Raw genomic sequence first — 22,730 nt, 5'->3', positions numbered from 1 at the left:
GCAGCTTTTTAAAAGAGACTATCTTTGGTTCTAATACATATGCACATGTGTACATTTAATGTGAGTATGATATACAAAGGAGAATGTTGCTAAATCTTATGACTATAATTATGTAACTGATTAAAAGGAAATATATGGCTTTTGTCTACTGGGCAGAGGATGGATCTGAATAATTATTTTCAAAACTTTAAGTCCTATAATTACCATTAAACTTGTGTGCTATCTGTATATACAAAAGAAGATTGGTTATTTGCTGCTTTTCTTTCACACTTTGTTTTTTTTGGATGGAATCTTACTCTGTCGCCCAGGCTGGAGTCAGTGACATGATCTTGGCTCACTGCAACCTCTGCCTCCTGGGTTCAAGCAATTCTCCTGCCTCGGCCACTACAGGCATGTTCTACCATGCCTGGCTAGGTTTTGTATTTTTAGTAGAGATGGGGTTTTACCATGTTGGCCAGGCTGGTCTCGAACTCCTGACCTCAAGTGACCCACTTGCCTTAGTCTCCCAAAATGCTGGGATTACAGGTGTGAACCACCATGTCTGGCTGTTGCTTTTTTTTTTTTTTAATGTCTTTCTATGGCCTTATTTTTCTTCCTCTTTTTGGTGGAAAGTGGGGAAAATATCAGAATATAAACCAATATCATTCTAACATTCTTGGAGGAAAATCTAACAGGTAAAAATGGAGATTCTGGTTCATAAGGTTAGCCTTAATGTTTTATGAAATCAAAGGAATGAGATATCAATACTGTGTTATAAAGGATATCAGGCAAGTCACCTTGGAGAGGAAGATGGCTTTAGCTTAATTTGGGTTGTTCAGCAGGCAGTGCAAATGATAGGAACTACTTGAGAAAGATCAGGAGTATTGTTGGAAAGTATAGGAGTTAAATGCAAGAAATAGAAATAGATTATTTGTTTGGTACATACACAAGGTAAGTAGAGAAGAAGGAAATAAATTTGCAAGACTTGGGCTCTACAGACAGACAAAAGTTTGGGTCCTGGCTCCATCAATGATTAGTTATATGGTAATCTATATATTGGATATTTTAACCTGAGGTTCACTTCTGTACAATGGGGATGAAACTAACTGCCTTGCAAGACAGGGATTGAAGGTAGTGCATTCAAAGTACTTGGCACATACTACAAAATCAATAATATTAATGTTGTACCAAATATGTGTGACAAGCACCAATCTAAGTGCCTTATGCATATTAACACACTAAATCCTCCCAGAAACCATATGTACAATGGTTTGAGCAATATGAATAATAACTAGTGCCCTGGACAAGGTCTGGATGCTGTGAGACAGCATGCTTCATGTTTGAGTGAGGGCTTTGGCCCCAAATGCAGAGAAGAAAGTATCTCAAATTCTCTTGTGAATCAGAGCAGTTCTTATTGAGAGCACATGTTGTAATTTGTGTATGCCTCTTGCTAATATTTTCATTAAGTCCATTCTTAACAGATGAGAAAACTGGTATACAGGGAGATTAAGTTTTTTACATAGGTCACACAGCACAAAAATGGCAGAGCTGAAAATTGAACCCAGACAGCCAGCTTTGTAGCTCTTGCCCTTAACTGTTAACTATAATCACCCAAATGTTTAGATGAGAACTTTGCAAGTGGTTTGCATTGGCAGTGGGCTTACTTCAGGAACATCATTGTTGACGATATGCAGGAAGGATGAAACAAATGGTGAGTGAGAAGAGAAGGGAATGAGGTTATATTTTTCTGGGCAATAGCTAATAAGGGCTTGGTAGTAAGGTGAAAGAAATGAAAATAAAAAGTAAATACAACAGGTATCATAATGGTAGAATTTCTAAAACTCTACAACTTAATAAATGAGTTAATTTGTATATTGCAATGAACTATGCAGATGTTGGTTTAAAAATTACAGGATAAGATACAACTCTTGGGCTTGAGAATAAAATTAGGGAACCAAAGATGATTGAGGTTTAGAGCTTCCAATGACAAGGACAATTAAGGTAATCTTTGCAGAAAAGGTTTATTTAACCCTATTTGGTTTATATAATTTTGCTAGAGTCAAATCTTCTTTAAATTTTCCTGAAAAGTTTGGGAATTAACTTGTATTTCTATCTTACTAGAAGATGTTTTTATTCATGCTGATGTTTCTCTCATTGGTGGTCATGCAGTAATCCCCAACTGAGCTGTAGAATGAAGGAACAATCATACCAAAATAGCCTTTGCAAAGAAAAAGTGTTGTCATTCTTAAAGAGTGGTTGGTTTATGCTAAAAATCTACCAGGCCAAGGACGATTAGCCCAAAGTATTTAGATTCATGATATTAATGCCTCACAGGCTGTGTTCATTTACAATATTCAAACTTAATAGTGAAATTCATAAATGGTTTCATTTCTAGTAGATTGTCGGTCTCTCTGCTGGACAGTGAACACTGTTTTGTCTTGTTCGCAGCCAAAAGAAAAAGGATCCACAAGAGTTCATGCCCTGAACAATGTCAACAAGGCACTGCGGGTTTTGCAGAACAATAATGTAAGTAGTGCCCTGGACAAGGTCTGGATGCTGTGAGACAGCATGCCTCATGTTTGAGTGAGGGCTTTGGCCCCACATGCAGAGGAAGTATCTCGAATTCTCTTGTAAATCAGACCGGTTCTTATTTGAGAGCACATGTTGTAATTCGTGTATGTCTGATTGTGGCTAATATAATTGAGGAAGCAAATGCATGCTGCCACAGAGGGAAGGGAAAGGCATAGACCAGGCCTGATAGGCTGCTCTGTTTTCAGATTTTACTTCATGCAGCTGTGTTTGGACAAAGTCCTGCAGTGAACTCGGTTTCTTTTTCTTTTTTTTCTTTTTTCTTTTTTTTTTTTTTTTTGAGATGGAGTCTCCCCAGGCTGGAGTGCAGTGGTGCGATCTTGGCTTACTGCAATCTCCGCCTTCCGGGTTTAAGCTATTCTCCTGTCTTCCTGTCTCAGCCTCCTGAGTAGCTGGGATTACAGGCACATGCCACCATGGCCAGCTAATTTTTTGTATTTTTATTAGAGACAGGGTTTCACTATGTTGGCCAAAGCTGGTCTTGAAGCCTGACCTCAGGTGATCCACCTGCCTCAGCCTCCCAAAGTGTTGGGATTACAGGCGTGAGCCACCATGCCCAGTGAACTCAGTTTCTTATAGCAGTGCTCGGTGCAACACATGGATTTTACTATACCAAATATTGATATACTAAGTGTGGTCAAACCTGATAATGACGTTTGTTTAAATCAAGCCAACACTTATTAAATGTTGTCTCCAAGCATATAAATTATACAGAAACATCAATATTTTTTACTTGGGGTAAGAATGACAGATTTGTTTTCTATTTTTGGTTTATATTTAACTGGATTAAAATGTGTGTGTTGTATTAGAAGAAGTAATCACAGCTAAACCAAGTAGGCAGGTCAGAGTTCTAATCTCCTCTGAACCACTTGGTGGTTCTTCACCTGTGTCATGGCATTGGAGGCAGAGTCCTCCTTTCTTATTAACATCCTAAAATCTGTCTAATCGACCAATACATTCACCAGGCACTTAGTAGATCCCTGATTACATTACCCTTCTCTTTCAAAGATAAACTCAAGTACGTTGAGTATGTTGATCACTTACTCTTAAAATAACCATAAGCAGGGATAGATTAATAACAATATACTCCCCCAAATATTGCTCAACTTATCTGGCAGGGAGATGACATTACACAAGATATGGAAACAAACTGTGCAGCAATTAATTGGCGGATTTTTATGAATTCAGGGTCATTGTCACCTTTAACCTATGAAAGTTATTTTACAGAGATGTTTGTCTTTATGAAGAAATTAGCTGTAGATTTTTCACTTTATAGCCAGAATAATCTATGAACTGATTTTGTTATTAGTCCGATAGACCCTTTAGAAATATCAGTGTCATCTATGTTATGAAAATTGTTAAAAATATTAAAGTTACACAAAATGTCCTTGAAATATCAAAATATCATATTCCATTTCAAAATGTAACACTGAAGAAAAGAGCAGAACATAGAATTATTAGATTTAATTTGATGTAATTGGACTGTCCCCACCAAGAAAATGTCATTTAAAGAAACAAACTTTTGGATCTCGTATAAAAGTCAACCCTGGATAAAGAAAATGCGGTACAGGCTGGGCGTGGTGGCTCATGCCTGTAATCCCAGCACTGTGGGAGGCCGAGGTCGGTGGATCACCAGAGGTCAGGAGTTCAAGACCAGCCCGGCCACCATGGTGAAACCCTGTCTCTACGAAATATACAAAAATTAGCTGAGTATGCTGGTGCATGTCTGTAATCCCAGCTACTCGGGAGGCTGACGTAGGAGAATTGCTTGAACCTGGAGGTTGCAGTGAGGAGATCATGCCACTGCACTCTAGCCTGGGAGGCAGAGCAAGACTCCGTCTCCAAAACAAAAAACAAAAAGGGTAGTACATATACAGCATGGAATATAATACTATGCAGCCACAGAAAAGAATTAGATCATGTCCTTTGCAGCAACATGGATGAAGCTGGAGGTCATTATCCTAAGTAAATGAACACAGAAACAGAAAACCAAATACCACATATTCTCAATAAGTGGGAGCTAAACACTGAATGCATGTGAACACAAAGAACAAGGAGCCAGCAGCAGCTAGTGCTGGGGAACTTTGAGACTCTTACGTGATAAATCATGAAAGGGTGTATTGGGGGTGTTACTTGCAAGTATGTTTTGGGAGGTTTTTGGGGCACACATGCTCTGGTTGTACATGCTAGTACACATACCATATCCCATTGGCATCTAAAATCACCACCCAGGGTGTGTGTGTGTGTGTTAAACGCTATTACAGTGAGCAAAAGAATACAGCAAGTTTTCGGAGTGTGTGCATGTTTGTCAGTGGGGAAAAATCCCTAGTGTGGTTATCTCTGGCAAGGGCCTGATAAGTCCCCTTTGGGGCTAGAGGAGCCCAGCCACAACGCCAGACATAATCAGCATGGCCAGTGCAGTCATTGTCTGTTTTGCTGACTGTCAGCCAGCAGCACTGACTCAGTGAAACAGCATCTCCAGGACTTTTCTTAGGGGACTCCCTTGCCTACTGATTGCTGGCTATCTGCCTACTCCAAGGGAACCAGAAAAATCCTGGCAATAAAACAGATAACCATAGAAGGAAATTTATATGACTTTGGGATAGACAAATAGTTATGATACCTGAATCCAAAGCATGTTTCAAAAAGAGAAAAGTGAACTTGGACTTCATCAAAATTGAGTTATTGCTATATTCTGGATATGAACCCTTTGTTTTGAGTTGCAAATGTATTTTCCTTCTCTGGATTACCTTATTACTCACTTCAATGGTAAATTTTAATAAAAACAAGTTCTTCATTTGGTTATAGTTTATTCTTTAAAACTTATAGTTTATATTTTACGTCCTGTTGAGGAAATACTGGCCTACACAAAACTATTACGATGCTATACGGGGTTATTATCTATAGAATCATTATTTTACCATTTGATTTTGGATCTGTTTTATCTGAAATTGATTATTGCATATGGTATGAGGAATGGGTTAAGACTATTTTATTTGAAATCTAATTGACACAGCACCATTTATTAAAAATAGTGCTGCTTCCTCATTGCTTCACAGTAGTATGTCATAAAAGTTTGTCAATACATATGTGGGTCTATTTTTGCACTTCAATTCATCTCCATTGTTCTATTTCTCTCTACACACACAAATACCATGTCATGTGGAGTAATGTAGTTTTATAATGCAGCCTAGTATCTGGCGAACTAGGTTTTTCCCCTTTGTTCAAGATTTTATTGGTTATTGGCCCTTTCTATTTTTGTATTTGTTTTGTAATCTTTTCAATTTCCATGTGCATTCGAAGTTACGGTTAGCATTGAGTTAAATCTATAGAGAATAATTGACACATTTGCAATACGGAGTATCCCAGTCTTCTATTTTTCTTATTTTTTTAAATTTCAGGTTTTATAGAATGAGAAACTAAAATTGAACAGGAACACAAAAGGTGTTCACAAATTCAAGAATCATATTTAAGAAATGTTTAACCTCAGCAGTAACTGGGGAAATTTAAATAGAACTGCAATGAGATATACTGATACAAAATTACCAAAATGACTGAAATAGACTACTAATGCCACATGTTGATGAGGACATGGATCAACTGGAAGTCTCACAACTAACTTGTGGAAATATATAATTCAGACAACTAAAAGGTGGGGCATAATCTACTAAATGTGAAAATGCACATTTCTTACCACCTAGCAGTTCTATTGTAGACATATAAGTTAGAAATACATTTCCCAGTTTGCGAATAATAGGTATATATAAGACTGTTAATAGCAGTTTTATTTGTGATAGCCCAAACTGGAAGTGACTGATATATTCTCATGATGGGATATTACAAAGCAATGAAAATGACCAAATGATAGCTACACACACAGTACACAAGATGAAGTTGTTGAAAGATATTTGAGTGAAATAAATGAGACAAAGTATACCTACTATTTCAATTAAATTTCAAAAACGGGCAAAATGTTTCCATGTGTTTAAAATTGAAGAGAGTGGTTAACTTTTGAAAGGAGCAAGTCAGTAAAATGCATAAGAGACTCTTCCGAGGTGCTCACTGTTCCATGTTTTGACCTGATAGATGTTATACATGTATTTACTGTAAGAAAACTCATCAAGTTGTACACTTACATATAATTTTCTATATGCGTATTACACTTCAATTTCAAAGAGGAACTTAGGGGAAAGTAAACCTGACCTTACAACCTCCAAAACTCCAAACAAGGGCCGTATATATCAATCTGATCATAGACCCCATGTTTTCTAATGAAATTATTAAATGAATATAAGTGAATATAAAATCAGAATATGATTAATATCATAGGAATCTCTTCTTGGAAGGCAACATTTCTTATAGAAAATAGAGAACCTCCTAATGTTTTAGGAGGGAAAAGGCCCCAAAATAATGGCTTGAATTTGAGGAGGTGCTCAAAAGCAGATGTTAATGATGCTTTCATCTGAGCTAGGGCTTTAAGGGGGAACTGCATAAGATGCTGGCCTCTGCGTTAGAGGACAAAACCTCAAGATGTTCTCATGCAGAAACCAAACTTGGAACAAAGGAACCTTTACCTTAGCCTGTGGCTGAACGATAACACATGGATGTTCAAAAGCAAATGCAGGTCAGGTGCGGTGACTCATGCCTGTAATCACAGCACTTTGGGTGGCCAAGGTGGGTGGATCATGAGGTCAAGAAATTGAGACCATCCTGGCCAACATGGTGAAACCCTGTCTCTACTAAAAACACAAAAATTAGCTGGGCGTGGTGGCAGGCGCCTGTAGTCCCAGCTACTACTGGGAGGCTGAGACAGGAGAATCACTTGAACCCAGGAGGCAGAGGTTGCAGCGAGCCGACTCCAGTCTGGCCACAGAGAGACTCCGTCTCAAAAAAAAGTACAACTTTAGTCTGATTATTAGGAAGAATAAATCAAAATGCTCGAGCAGGATTTTTTTCTAAAGATGAGCTTGGGTGTGTTCTATATCAGTGAGCCTGTGCAGGATACAAATAATCATATTAGTAGATAGGGCCATTTCAAATTTCCTTTTAAAATTCACAGGTATGTAAGATTGATTGGTATCAGAGCAAGTGCAGTCCTTTCGGTCACAGATAACAGCCCCATGGTAGGCGACATGAAGCATGTATACTTAGTGACAGTTAAGTGAACAAAAAGACTAAGGTCTGAGGAGACCTTTTGGTTCAGTTCCTATATGAGCAGAGACTTGGAGAAAGGGAGTGAGCCGTGGAATTATAGGAAGATGGGTTAGGCAGAGTAATAAAGACCTTGAGGTGAAAAAGCATTTGGAATGAGGACTCAGCAGGTGGAGTAGACTGAGTATAGAGATGAAGGAAACAGCAGAGAAGGATAGCAGAGAGGTAGTGAGGTGTGGGGGTGGGAGGAAGAAAGCATGGTGAGCCACTGCTGGCATTTTGACTCAGGTCTAAATGAGATGACAATGACTAAAAACGTTGCTTGAAATCGGTCATTAAATCAGGTTATTTTAAAAATCAGTAATAGTTCCAAGTCTTTGCTATTGTGAATAGTGCAGTAGTGAACAGATGTGTGCATATGTCTTTATAGTAGAATGATTTATAATCCTTTGGGTATATATCCAGTAGCAGGATTGCTGGGTCAAATGGTATTTCTAGTCCTAGATCCTTGAGGAATCGCCACACTGTCTTCCACAACGGTTGAACTCATTTACACTCCCACCAACAGTATAAAAGCATTCCTATTTCTCCATATTCTCTCCAGCATCTTCTGCTGACTTTCTAATGATTGCCATTCTAACTGGTGTGAAATGGTATCTCATTGTGGTTTTCATTTGCATTTTTCTAATGACCAGTGATGAGCATTTTTTTCATATGTATGTTGGCAAAATGTCCATCAATGATAGACTAGATTAAGAAAATGTGGCACATATACACCATGGAATATTATGCAGCCATAAAAAGAGTTCATGCCCTTTGCAGGGACATGGATGAAGCTGGAAACCATCATTCTCAGCAAAGTAACACAAGAACAGAAAGCCAAACACCACATGTTCTGACTTATAAGTGGGAGCTGAACAACGAGAGCACATGGATACAGGGAGGGGAACATCACACACTGGTGCCTGTTTGGGGGTTGGGGGCTAGGGGAGGGATAGAATTAGGAATACCTGATGTTAGGTGATGGGTTGATGGGTGCAGCAAACCACTATCGCACGTGTGTAACTATTTAACAAACCTGCACATTATGTACATGTACCCCAGGAACTTAAAGTATAATACAAAAAAGATCAGATAAAATGAAAAATCAGTGATAGAATACTAACTTAGTGTCATTTTATTCAAGACAGTTATAGTCGATAACGAAAACATATCGCATAGTAGAAATGTTGCTAAATCCACGAAGAGAAATTGATGGAAATATATTTTTAGAGCCATTAATTCACCACTGTTAAGTTTACAACACACTTAACAGCAAAAGATTGAGAGTACAAATAACTGTAGATTTAATAGTGATTTTCTGTATCTCCACACTCCAAAATCATAGTAGATATTTCTATAAAATGTGAGCATTATCAATAAATCCCCCTATAAAGTTGGATGTGCAAGAACAGCAATAGTTTAAAAACTTCAGTTATATTAACTAAATTCAAATCTGAACTCTCAACCAGGCATTCAGAAAATTATTGGAAATGCTCTCCCCTAAGCCTATGGAATGGCTAGAGCTCAGTAGATCTATGTGATGTCTTTCACAGGCAGGGCAAACGCATTTTCATCTTTAGTTCATTGAGGTATCCACTGATATATTCACTATACAATTTTAAGGTATTTTGTGAAGTCAAGTGTATTAACTGTCCTGATACTAAACACGTGGCATACACAAAAAGTTGAAGAGTGTAATGAGGGGAATATTTATAGAAATGTGGGCAGGATTAAAGGAAGTAAACGGTGGTGAAGAATGCAGGGATTAGCACGAGTTAATAACCTTTACTACATCTAAACCTAAGCAGTCAAGGGGAGAGGGCTATGAATTTGATAAAATCCCTCACTTTGGGAGAGGGCCACTGGATACAACTGTGAACTGAGCCCCTAGGTATCTAAAGAATGCAGTTATTTTCAAATCATTGCCTGGTGAAGTTGAGAGAAGGTGATACCTTAGGCTCTCCATAGAATCCTCCAATGTCCTGCCAGTGCTGCTCCTTAGTTTAGTCTAACCAGAAGTCCGAGGTTAAGAGATGCTAGGTGATGTAGTCATAGCATACAAAGAAGAGGTGAAGTTTGGTGGGTTAGTGAAGCAGGAGTGGAAAACAGTATAATTGGCATTTCAGGTGTCTTGTTTTGTTTTGTTTCTGGGCAAAATGAGGACTTGAGAATCTGCATACTGAGAACTCTAATGTTGGCTAGGGCCCATTCTTTGTTGGATGTACTGGGAAGCCAATCACCTTTGAGGCCATACCACTTCTATTCGATGACAGGGAGTAGAAGTGGTTTCTGGCTAGTTTGGGGACTAAGGACTCCTCCTTATTCTTCTGGAGAAAACCAGAGCCAGAAAAGACAAGCTAAGAGTCACTTCTGATATCTGCCCTTTGTTGTGAACTTACTGAAGGCATAGGAAAATACTAAAAAAATTTCCTGCCACATACACAAATTATAAATGGATAATATATTTGATTGCAGTGAAAATGTCATTACACACAAACTTTCAAAATTCATATTTAATAACACTAGAAACTAATAATACACTTGTAAATTCAATTTGGTTAAGGCTTGTTAAATAAGAAACCAAGAGTATAAAACTACATTTGTGAAGGAAAAAGCATTCCACATGAAAACCCAAAAGAAATGGCTTAGGCTCTACGGAGAGGCTGAATTTTTGTCTTTGATTTTATCTTCATTAAAAAAAAAGATAAATCAAGCTTTCAACTAAAAATGTTACAAAAATGCTCTAAGGAAAGTAGGAACTAAAGATAAACAGAAGAAACACTAGATAAAATATAAAGCTAGTTCCTTATAATATGAAATAGATTAATATCTTATGAAAGTGATCCAAACAGGGAGGGAGAAAAATAAATGTATGCAGTTTAAAAATGGAAGGGAAATATTAAATATAAGAGATACAGAAACCAAAAATGGGTTCTACGCCAAAATACTATATATGTTTATTATAAAAAATGAAGTTGAGGCCAGGCGTGGTGACTCATGCCTGCAATCCCAGCACTTTGGGAGGCTGAGGCGGGCAGATCACCTGAGGTCAGGAGTTCGAGACCATCCTGGCCAACATGGCAAAACCCCGTCTCTACTAAAAATAAAAAAAATTAGCCAAGTGTGGTGGTCGGTGCCTGTAATTCAGCTACTGGGGAGGCTGAAGCATGAGAATCACTTGAACCCGGGAGGTGGAGGTTGCAGTGAGCGGTGATCATACCACCACACTCTAGTCTGGCAGAGCAAGACTCTGTCTCCAAAAGAAAAAAAAAAATTGAACACCAGTGATAAGTTTGTCCACACACCAGGAAATTGATAATTGCTAACAGAAAATCATATGAACAGCCTTCATATTTCTTATAAACCTATTAAAAAAGTCCTGGCTTTAAAAATCACTCAAAAAACTAGCCCTCTCATTTTTAAAGGAATATTAGAAGTGTCTTTTCAAAATGATACTTCTTGGTAATTTCAGGATCATAAGGTCAAGGTCATTTTTCTTTTTTTTCCTTAGGGTCTCCTCCATTTTAGCTTGTCCCTTTGCCATAAATCACTAGTTCTAGCATATTCTGTAGTTCTAAACTAGCTCCTCAATTTAACCCTGTTCCCCAGTTTCCTTTCCTTTCCCTGTCCTGGTGTTTAACTTGTTATCTTCACTTGAATGCCACTCAGCTTATATCTGTAGAGCTCAGACACCAAGTTTGTGTTCCGATTTGCATTCTTTGTGGTGGCTGTTTTAGCATGAAGTTATCCCTGCTATCAATAATGTATTTTGGAAAGTCACTTATTGAGAAGAAAGTACTTCCAAGTGCAGTGATACCTTTATTGCGATATTTGCTGAGAGCAAAGCTCATTTGTAATAGTTGGTTGTGATTTTAAAAAGCAAACAAAATACAAAATCCTAAGAAAGGGGAGAATATGCTACTAAGTGGTTATTCTTGACTCCACATCAGCTCTAGGTAAAAATGTATCCATAGCTTCTTTTTATTTACGAGCTTTTGAAGGTAGAGCATATCCCAGCTAAGATGAAACATCTCTTATACAGCCTTTCTATTATTTCTTTGCCCTGTCCCACTTTTGTTTGTGAGTAGTGCCATTCATTATGCATTTTAAATTCAATTCTACACTTCCTGAACTCTCTTCTCTCAAAGATATTTAATAGGCAATTTAAACTGGCTTGTCAATATATTTTCCTTGGATATAACTAAGTTGTGATCAATGAGTATTCTCTATTAGGTATTGGCACTTTTAATCATTTTGTGTCTAGTTTAATGATTAATTTTTGGTATGGTAAAGGAACTTAGAAATTGCAAATTTGATAGAGATTTAACTGTCTATGGTGCTTTAAACTACACCCCCCCCAGATGTATTATGATCTGTCTTCCTTTCTCTAAGCTTGTGTCCTTGTCTTCCCTCTTAAGATTTCCATGCTTACATTTTATGAATTCTAATGCCTCTTATAAAGATTCATACAAAAGGTATAGTGTTGAAATATACCCTAGGAACATTACCAAGACTTTGCTGACTTAATATAATTTAATAATAACTGACAATGGTTGTAGATCTAATAATTATGTTCATTGTACCAGCTCATCAATTGTCTATCACAAGGTGGCAAGTTTTACCAAGTAACTTCAAATCTACAATGTGAGATGCTACAAAGCAAATAGAGTCATTGCTATATATTAAATCACAAATCCAAGGTGAGTATTTAAAAAGTCTAGGGCGGAAATTCAGATGACAGCTATGTTCAAATATTCACTTAATCCCATCATTGGAAATTGTCACTGAATTAGACTGAATGGTTGTCAAATATCACTGATCTGAAAAATGATATACTGTTCACATGCTGGCATATAATGTTAGATAAAGAAGATTCTAAAATGTTCTTAAAACTAGAATTTTATGTGTCCTTTAAATATTCAGAAACTTAAATAGCCATATAATATATATTTTGGAGCATGTCAGAATATATTTGACTATAAACTACTTCCATTTATTACTCATAAAATCTAGTATTAAAATACAAATTGCAAATTTAATTTGTTAGACAAGTATTTCTTACACGAAATTGTCAATCCACACAATAGGCCTGTAAAACATCTGCACTTCATATGAATTAATTCTCAAGTTTGCAGAAGAGGTAGATCTTGTAAACTCTGTAACTTATCAACTATTGGGTCTTTGGCAAATGATGCCATGACTTTGATCCACTTTATCATCTGCGAAATGCATTAATAGTAAATGGTTACTTCTTTCAAAATACTTGTTATGGAAGATACAAATACACAAACATAATCTCGTATTCATTAAACTCACATTCAGATGGAAGATAATATAACTACTCAAATTGCAGCATGTTCTCTTTTAAAATAATTTTCTGGGTGAGTTTATTCTTCCCATCCCCTTTAGTATACCTCTTGCTTTAAGGGAAAATAGTATTGATTTATTTCTTATATATTCAACTTAAAATTGATACACTCAGTTACCTATTATGTTCACATACGGAGGTCTGCTGGGATAATTACGACTATAAATAGTATTGTTTAAAAATATATTTTTTTAAATTGAAATATAATTTTTTAAAATTGTTTATTATTATTATACTTTAAGTTCTAGGGTACATGTGCATAACGTGCAGCTTTGTTACATATGTATACTTGTGCCATGTTGCTGTGCTGCACCCATCAACTCGTCATTTACATCAGGTATAACTCCCAATGCAATCCCTCCCCCCTCCCCACGATAGGCACTGGTGTGTGATGTTCCCCTTCCTATGTCCAAGTGAACTCATTGTTCAGTTCCCACCTATGAGTGAGAACATGCGGTGTTTGGTTTTCTGTTCTTGTGATAGTTTGCTAAGAATGATGGTTTCCAGCTGCATCCATGTCCCTACAAAGGACACAAACTCATCCTTTTTGATGGCTGCATAGTATTCCATGGTGTATATGTGCCACATTTTCTTAATCCAGTCTGTCACTGATGGACATTTGGGTTGATTCCAAGTCTTTGCTATTGTGAATAGTGCCGCAATAAACATATGTGTGCATGTGTCTTTATAGCAGCATGATTTATAATCCTTTGGGTATATACCCAGTAATGGGATGGCTGGGTCATATGGTACATCTAGTTTTTTATAATGTCACTCAAGTATCTTTTAAGATTTTTATTGTAGCTATTGCTTTTTTTTCCTTGAAATGAGCATACATGACTTGAGCTTAAAAAGATGGGGCTATATGGGTTGATTTTGTTGTTAAAGTGACATTCTATATTGCCAGATAAAAGATACCTAAAATAACAATTCAAATTAAATAATACACAGAAAGTATATGTATCGTTCATTCTAAGTTGTGAAAGTATTGAGGACAGTGTCCATTTTCTCAAGCAATGCCCTCTAGTATATATTCTATATAAGAAATTTTGTTGAGTTTAGTTAAAAGAGCTACTTTCCCAAAAAGTTTAGTTTGCATTTTATTAATACGTTCAACCAGATTACCTGCATCAAAACTTCTATTTTTATATATTTGTTTTATGTCTTTCATGCCATTAAATGTTCATATTAGGATTATAAGATATTTGTATTAACTGCGTCGATTCTTTATTGTCAAAGAGGCAGTAGATAAGTAAATGAAAACATGACTCCATTAAAAATAATTCTCCTGCGATGTATCAGAGTGAACATAAACACATCCAAAATATAAAGAAAATTTAACATTTCACTTGTCCATAAGCAATTTGTTGAAACAGTCTAGTTTTAAATTTATCTCTATTCTTAACATTCTATGCGTGGCATATAGTGAGTGGTCAAAAATAGTTAAAGAATGACTAAATATGTAAAACTTAATCACTGAAGATAGAGATATTATCTTTGTAGTGGGTTACCGAGAATTAAATCTTGTAATATGTCAAGGCCAAAATGTGCTTCAAAAATTATCTAATGTAAATTTCTATATCTGAATCAAAAATAATCCTTGGAATATGGCGATACAGAAGGGAATAAAAAGCTGTCATTGGAAAGCCAGGTCCACAGTGGCAATATGGCCCACCCTTTAGGTTGTATATATTGAACTATTTATGATTTAATAAAAGATTCAATACATGCATCTCTCAATGGAAGAAAATAGGTATGATTTATGCCCATCAGTCTTGAAATTTTAAACAGTGTAAATCTTAAATGTGGTATAAAAGCACATGCTGCAGGGCAATGAAACTACTTTGCTTTTCGTATATTTTTTTATCTTTTTAAAAATGCATTGTATTTAGAAGGATTATATAAATACTGGAGAAGTTTCTGTTGAATATGGAGAAGCCTTTAGCTTGGCTACATGATGGCAGACATCTGATAAAAGACACTTAACATGTTTAAAAAGCAAATTCTGTTTATATAGAATGTTGGAAGGAACTTCTCAGTTTATATACACTTCATGAGAAAGAAATGAACATGAAAGAACCAAATAGATGGTGGAAGTACATGCTTGAGGTTTCAGTGTCACGAAGGCTATTTACATAATAAATTTCAATGAGTGGAATTTCCCCATTAGTTATTGTTTAAGATTCCTTTTAAGGAAGTAAACTCAAACTTTTAAGAATATTTCATGGTTCCTTTCATAATCTTTCTGTGAAATTATTTTATAATATTTAGTTTGTATCATTTCATATCTAGTTAAAATCACCAAGACTGAGTGAAAAATGTGGCTTACCCTTATCCCCCTCCCTTAGCTAATTTTAAAAATGCTTGTATTTTATACTGCATATGAGGGAACAAGAGTGACTTCTCCTTAGGACAAATATCAAACTCTGAAATGATCTGGGAAAATCACTTCCTTTGAAACAAATGTGAGAAACCACCGGCTTTAGTCTAATTTCAATTGGCTGAATGATGCAGGATGTGTTTTCATTAGAGCTTGTAGCTCTGAAATGTCCTTGCCACTGGTTGTCTAAAAAGGCAAGAAGAGGCAGATACCATATATTGTGAAGATGATGGTTCCCCTGTGAATGAAATACAACTTTCTGCAACTTCCAAGTTAAAACCGCAAATGCTTAAATGATACACAAACCTCTAAACATCCATCTCTCTCTCTGCATCTAACAAAAATAAAATTGTATGAAAAAAATCCATTAAAGCTTTGTCAGAACTTTGTCACTTTTTTTCTCTCATACAGAAACCACATATCACACACACACACACACTGTACAGGAATATAACTCTTACATTTATTCATCATTTTCCCTTCTCTCTCTCCTTCTGCTCTGCCCTAAGAACTTCAATTTTCATTATTTGACTTGGTTATTGAAATTATTTTCAAGTTACATGCCCCTCATTCTGAAGCCTTATTTACTGTTTTCTGTTTGATGAACCCTAGTCTGCTATTCTTTTTGTAAAGCAAAAAATAACACCAACTTGTTCCTGTCAGTAATCTTTCAGAAAGCCATCATATTTCAGGTTTACTTTAATATTAAGGTCTTCTTAAGTAGTATTAAATCTTGAATATATCAATATAATAAGTATAAATCCCTTTACTGTAAGCCACCATGGGATATCTAAATGTAGCTTGAAGAAAATATCACTGACCATGCTAGAAATTACATCCATGCTCCCAAAGGAAACTGGGATAAAACAAAACAGTGAGGTTGTTTTGCCTCTCTCAAATAAACAAATGACGAGAGTTGTTCCTCATAGCCCAGTGGTTAGCAAACTTATTTAGGAGGTAGAATACCTGGAAGTAAATGCTCTCTGAAATGATTATATAGGAATCTTAGAATTACTAAATATATGTCGTTATACAAAATTACATATTGTAAGTATTAGTGTGGAGACAGAAGAGGGACCCCCTTCAATTCTTGTCCCATGCCTTTAAAATAGACAGCAGGAGACTACTACGTTCTAAAGAGTAATTCAAGAAATTAGATTTTCTATGTGCAATTCTTGCAGCCTGCTTATTCTAACTCGAGATGTTTCTAAATAGTTCACATTTAAATATTCTGCTAGAGTCACAATAAGTTTCCATTATGTCAAAGCAAACGATGGAGATTTTCTATTCTCCAAAATTACATTTGAATAAAGCAACTTCCAAAGCTAACAGTGTAAAACTCTGAGACAGCATCCAATGTTACTTTATGAGTAAAATCTTAGGCCTGTTGACAGGAACTACAAAAGTCAAATGTCCTGCATAGGTTAACTTATTTCTGCAAAAATTCAAGGCATGCTATTACATTTTCACACAGAATATCAATTTTCACACCTATTGATTTGGTATCAGATGCTTTCATTATGCAAAACAGGAAACCAGAAGTTTGGGTAACCATAGTGACCCCAATATTTAATTTCCAGCCATAGAGGGCATGTCACAACACTGATACAGTAGGCTCGTATGTTAACATATATGTCGTATTAATGTTTTCTGTTTTGCTTAGTAGACAAATGTAATCATTCACTTAACACAGATTTTAAAAGGTTTTAGTATTTGTTTTTACCATTCAGTTATTTAGCAATTAGACTGATAATTCTTAAAAGACATAATTCCAGAATGTGTATTAGAAAAAAGTATGTAAAAGAAGTTACTGTATGGCATGGTGATGATTAAGAGTAAATAGTATTGAATTCCTAAAAACATTATGACTTACAGCTGATAGTAAGAAATATGGCATTATAACAGCAACGAGCTTATGAGAATTCATGGCCAAAACAGACCAGACTGTCAATATGAGGCATTCAAGAGGAACATAAATGCCATGAACAATACCCTTTCAGGCATGACAAATACCTTCCTCCTCTAGAGTCTTCATAGTTATTAATTAGTGTTTCTTATACTCCTTGGTAGTTTGAAGAAGACATGTGCAGCAAGAGACAAAACACAACCAAAATAATATTCCTTGTCTATATCATGGTGTGAAATGTTTATTAACTTGGAGAGAGTCTCTTAAAGCTTTTTGTGGAGAATTCACTAGATGTAATTAATGAAATATCTTCTATCCAGACACAGTTTTAAATCAGACCTTGTGGAAGCTTCATTTATTTTTGATACTCTATTTCCCTCTTAGTAAAATGCACATAAATGTAAAATGTTCATGAGCTCTTGGTGAAATTTATATAACTCATACACACTCTAATGATGTAGGCACAGTGAAATCTGTATTCGGAGAGAACTGTATAGCCATAAGATTTTTAAAAGATGGAAATAAAAGAAGTGTGTATCTTAAGAAATTATAAAAATAGAAAAAAATAAAAATTGCATTCAACATAGAAAATTGAATAAGATTAATCCATTTAAAAGTGGGCTCTTGAAAAGATTAATGAAATAGGTAAAGCTATCCCAGTCATAACAAAGAAAACTTAGAATAAAAACTAGACAAGATAAATGAGAAAAGATGCATGACAGCAGATGCAGAAGAAATTAAAGGAAAACTGAAAGCAATTTTATAACAATTTTGCAAAATTCTGGAAAACTTGATTTTCTAGTACAATACAAATCACTAAAATTGAGATAAGAATAAGTGGAAAATTAGACTAATCGCTGCAGAAAACATTTAGTAGGTTATTAAAGATGTACCGTTGAAAAGTGTAGGATTCTTCACAAATGAATTTAACCTAACCCTTAAAGAATAATTTATATACTTTAAGCTATTCCAAAGCATATGAAAGGAAAACTCCACAATTCCTTTTGTGATGTCAGATTAACCTTTGTACTAACAGTCAAAAAATAAAAATCATAAATCTGTAAGACAGTCTTACTTTTCAATGAAATACAAAATTATGTTGAATTATAAGAGATATCACATTTTGGAAGCAGTAAGCATTCTATAAATGTTAGCTCTTATTTACCAAGAGCTCTTAAAATTCAAGAAGGGAAAAGAAAACTACCATATAGAAATAAATGAGCAAGACATATTAACAGACAATTCACAGATGGAATTGTAATAGGTCAGTCATACAAAAATATATTCAAATGCACAAGGAATCATAGAAATAAAAAAAGTGATGTATTTTATTGATCATACAAACAAAACTAAAACAAAACAAAAATTTCCTGGTGAGAGAAGAGCCTACCCTTATATACTCTGGTTAAAATATGAAATACTACATTGTTTCTAGGAAGGCAGGTAGAAACACCTACTAAAATTAAAATTACATATATATGTGTATATATGTGTGTGTATGTTTGTATATATGTGTAGATGTATACATACGTATATATGTGTATGTATAGCTATATATGTGTATATGTGTAGATATCTGTATATATATGTATAGATATATCTATATCTCCCTGAAATGTATGTGTGTATATATATATAGATTTATCTGCTAGATCAGAGCATGTTTATGTATGTATATACACACACTCTGATCTAGTAGATACATCCTGTGAATTTTTATAATAACAATAGAAGCATCAGTGTCTGAAAATGTGTGCATAAGATATTGGCCCCGTGTGGTGACTGCTGGTGGGAATGTAAATTAGTTCAGCCATTGTGGAAAGCAGTATGGTGATTCCTCAAAGAACTTAAATACCATTCAACCCAGCAACCCCATTATTTGGTATAATACCCAAAGGAATATAAATTGTTCTACGATAAAGACACATGCACATACATGTTTATTGCAGCACTATTCACAATAGCGAAGACGTGGAATCAACCCAAATGTCCATCAACTAGTAGACCGACTAAGAAAATATGGTAGGTATACACATGGAATACAACCCAGACAAAAAAAGAATGAGATTGCAGCAACATGGATGCAGCTGGAGCCATTATCCTCAGCACACTAATGCGGGTACAGAAAACCAAATGAAACCACATATTCTCACTTGTAAGTGGGAGTTAGGCTGGGCGCGGCGGCTCACGCCTGTAACATAGTACTTTGAGAGGTCAAGGCGAGCGGATCACCTGAGGTCGGGAGTTGGAGACCAGCCTGACCAACATGGAGAAACCCCGTCTCTACTAAAAATACGAAATCAGGTGGGTGTGGTGGCGTATACCTGTAATCCCAGCTACTCGGGAGGCTGAGGCAGGAGAATAACTTGAAACCCGGGAGGCAGAGGTTGCGGTGAGCCAAGATGGCGCCACTGCACTCCAGCCTGGGCAACAAGAGTGAAACTCCGTCTACCAAAAAACAAACAACAAAAAAGTTAACACATGGATACAAACGGGGGAACAACAGACACTGGAGCCTACTTGAGAGTAAAAGGTGGGGGGAGGGAGAGGAGTGTACATGAAACCCCCATGACATGCGGTTTACCTATATAACAAACCTGCCCATGTACCCCTGAACCTAATAAAAAGAGTAGCTGTCTGCCATATTGTCCCTGAATACAATATCTCCATATTCCCAGTTAATTACCCCCAGTCATCTGAACTCTTTCTGGCATGCTTTCTCCACCTGGCACTTCTTCATTCCAATCTATTTTTTTCTTTACAGATTTAATCAATACTGAATACATGGATATATCTTACGTCTTTTGCTTACCTTGTCACACTGTTAATTCCTTTTTCCCATCCCTTGGGCTTCCATGAGACACAGTTGCCTACCTAATTGTTTTTCCTATGGATATAAATTTTATTGGAAAAAAGCCAGAACATTTATTTAGGTATTACCTGTGGCGGCTGCTGCTGTGTGTGCGTGTGTGTGTTCCGATGACTTCTTTTTTATTGTGGTGAAATACAAATAACATAAAATTTGCCATACAACTATTTTTTTATTTAACTAGCAAAAAATTGTATATATCATGTACAATATGATTTTCTAAAATATCTAGACATCGTGGAATGTTTCAAGCTAATATATACATTATATGTTTATCATTTGGGGATGAGGAAACTTAAAACCTACTCTCTTAGCAGTTTTCAAAATACAATATTATTGTTAACCAAAGTCAGCATGTTGTACAATAGATCTCTTGAATTTATTCCTTCTATCTGAATGTAATTTAGTATCATTTGACCAACATCTCCCCAACCCTCCTCCTCCAAGCTCTATCCCCTGCTAACCATCGTTTTACTCTCAATTCTATGAGCTCAACGTTTTAAAATTTCATATACGAGTGACATGATGTAATGTTTTTCTGTTCCTGGCTTATGTCATTTGATGTAACGTACTCTAGATTCATTAATGTTGTTGCAAATGACAGGATTCTCTGCTTTTTAAGGCTGAGTAGTATTGCAGTGTGTGTGTGTGTAGGTGTGTATACCTGCATTTTCTTTATCCTTTCATCTGCTGATGGACACTTAAGTCGATTCCCTATCTTGGCTATTTTGAGTAGCAATGCAATGTACACTGGAGTACAGTTATTTCTTTGACATATTGATTTCATTTCCTTTGGAATATATACCCAGCAGTGGAATTCCTGAATCATATGGTAGTTTTATTTGTAATTTTTTGAGAAGCCTCCATACTGTTTTTCATAATGGCTACAATAATTTACATTTCCACCAACAGTGTGCAAAGATTCCTTTTTCTCCACATCTTGGCCACAACTTAGTCTTTTGTCTTTTTGATAATAGCCATTCTAACAGTGTGAGATAATATTTCATTGTAGTTTTAATTTGCATTTCTCTGATGATTAGTGATGTTCAATATTATTTCATTTATGTGCTGGCCATTAGTTTGTTGTCTTTTGAGAAATGTATATTCAGGTACATTGCCCTAAATAGGGTTTGAGGTACTATTTTTTCTACTTTTTTTAGTGTATAATTCAGTGGCTTTAAGTATATTTTCATTGTTGGGTAATCATCACCGCTTTCCATCTCTAGAATGTTTTCATCATCCCAAGTTGAACTCATACTCATTAAATGATAACTCCCCATTTTTCCCTCCCCTAGCCTTTAATAACTTCAATTTTTCTCTATGAATTTGACTTTTTTAGGTACCTCACATAAGTAGAATCATACAGTATTTGTCATTTTATGTCTTGCTTATTTCACTTGGCATATGTTTCCAAGGTTCATTTATGTTGTAGTTTGTATCAGAATTTCATTCCTTTTTAAGGCTGAAAATATTCCGTTGTATGTACATACCACATTTTGTTTATCCATTTATCTGTAGATGGACATTTGGGTGTTTTCACATTTTGCCTATTGCAAATAATGCTACTATGATCATTGGTCTACAAATATCTTAATCTCTAATTATTTTGGTTATAAATGTAGAGGTAGAATTGCTAGAGCCTAATGGTAGATACTTTTTTATTATGTGACCTTTGTTGTGAACTTCTTGACATTAGGGATAGTACCTTGCTTCCCTTTATCAGGCCTGAGCCCAGTGCCTGAATATAGTGGAAATTGGACCTTATGAGACCATTTATGGGGATAAGGAAATGGAGGAACTATCTTCCTGCGTACACAGTGACAAGTCTTATGACATTGGGTAGGGGTTACTGGAATATAAGTGCCTATTACTTGATCTAAGTCTCCCCAGAGTCAGGTCTATGGCAAGCCAAAACATACCTACAAGCCATGCTTCCCACAGTATGAGTGAGTCTGTTTCCTAAAAATTGCATATTTTCTGCTTAACTGCTTTAATCTTCAGTGGCATATCATCTGATTATCACTATCACTAGAATTAAGTTTCATGAAAGCAGAAGGTTTTTCCTTTTACATGCTCTTAGTACCTTATTGCCTGGCATATAGCCAAAAGATATTTGTTGAGTTAGTGAATCAGTGAATCAATAGATAAATTTATAGTGGCTTTTCCTTATGGAGGAATTTCTCTCTTCTACTGCCATGTGAGGAATCCCCAGATGAAATACGATGATGCTTTCTTAGTCTTGATTAATCTTCCCTTTGATATAGTAACATCTTATAAAACGAAAGTATGATATCTTGACCAAGATGTCAACATTCATATAAACCACCAATAGTATTCAGATTTCCCCAGCTTTACTCATATTTATGTGTATGCATATGTGTGTATTTAGTTCTATGCAACGTTACGTGTGTAGATTTGTAAATCCACCATCAGAACAGTTCCACCA

General features: G+C 35.8%; 1 protein-coding gene across 14 annotated transcripts in view; it reads left to right on the top strand.

The window, feature by feature from the left end:
- The window catches only part of DMD (dystrophin), a 2,269,491-nt gene that overhangs the window by 498,450 nt on the left and 1,748,311 nt on the right, over positions 1-22,730 (top strand). For all 14 annotated transcript variants that reach the window (XM_050777140.1, XM_050777144.1, XM_050777148.1 and 11 more), the window contains exon 4: positions 2,428-2,505. In XM_050777140.1, coding sequence (XP_050633097.1) covers positions 2,428-2,505 — 78 coding nt within the window. The remainder of the gene's footprint in view (positions 1-2,427; positions 2,506-22,730) is intronic.

The sequence above is a fragment of the Macaca thibetana genome, chromosome X (assembly GCF_024542745.1).
Source record: "Macaca thibetana thibetana isolate TM-01 chromosome X, ASM2454274v1, whole genome shotgun sequence".
Lineage (NCBI taxonomy): Eukaryota > Metazoa > Chordata > Mammalia > Primates > Cercopithecidae > Macaca > Macaca thibetana.
This window is presented reverse-complemented; position numbering and strand designations above follow the sequence as displayed.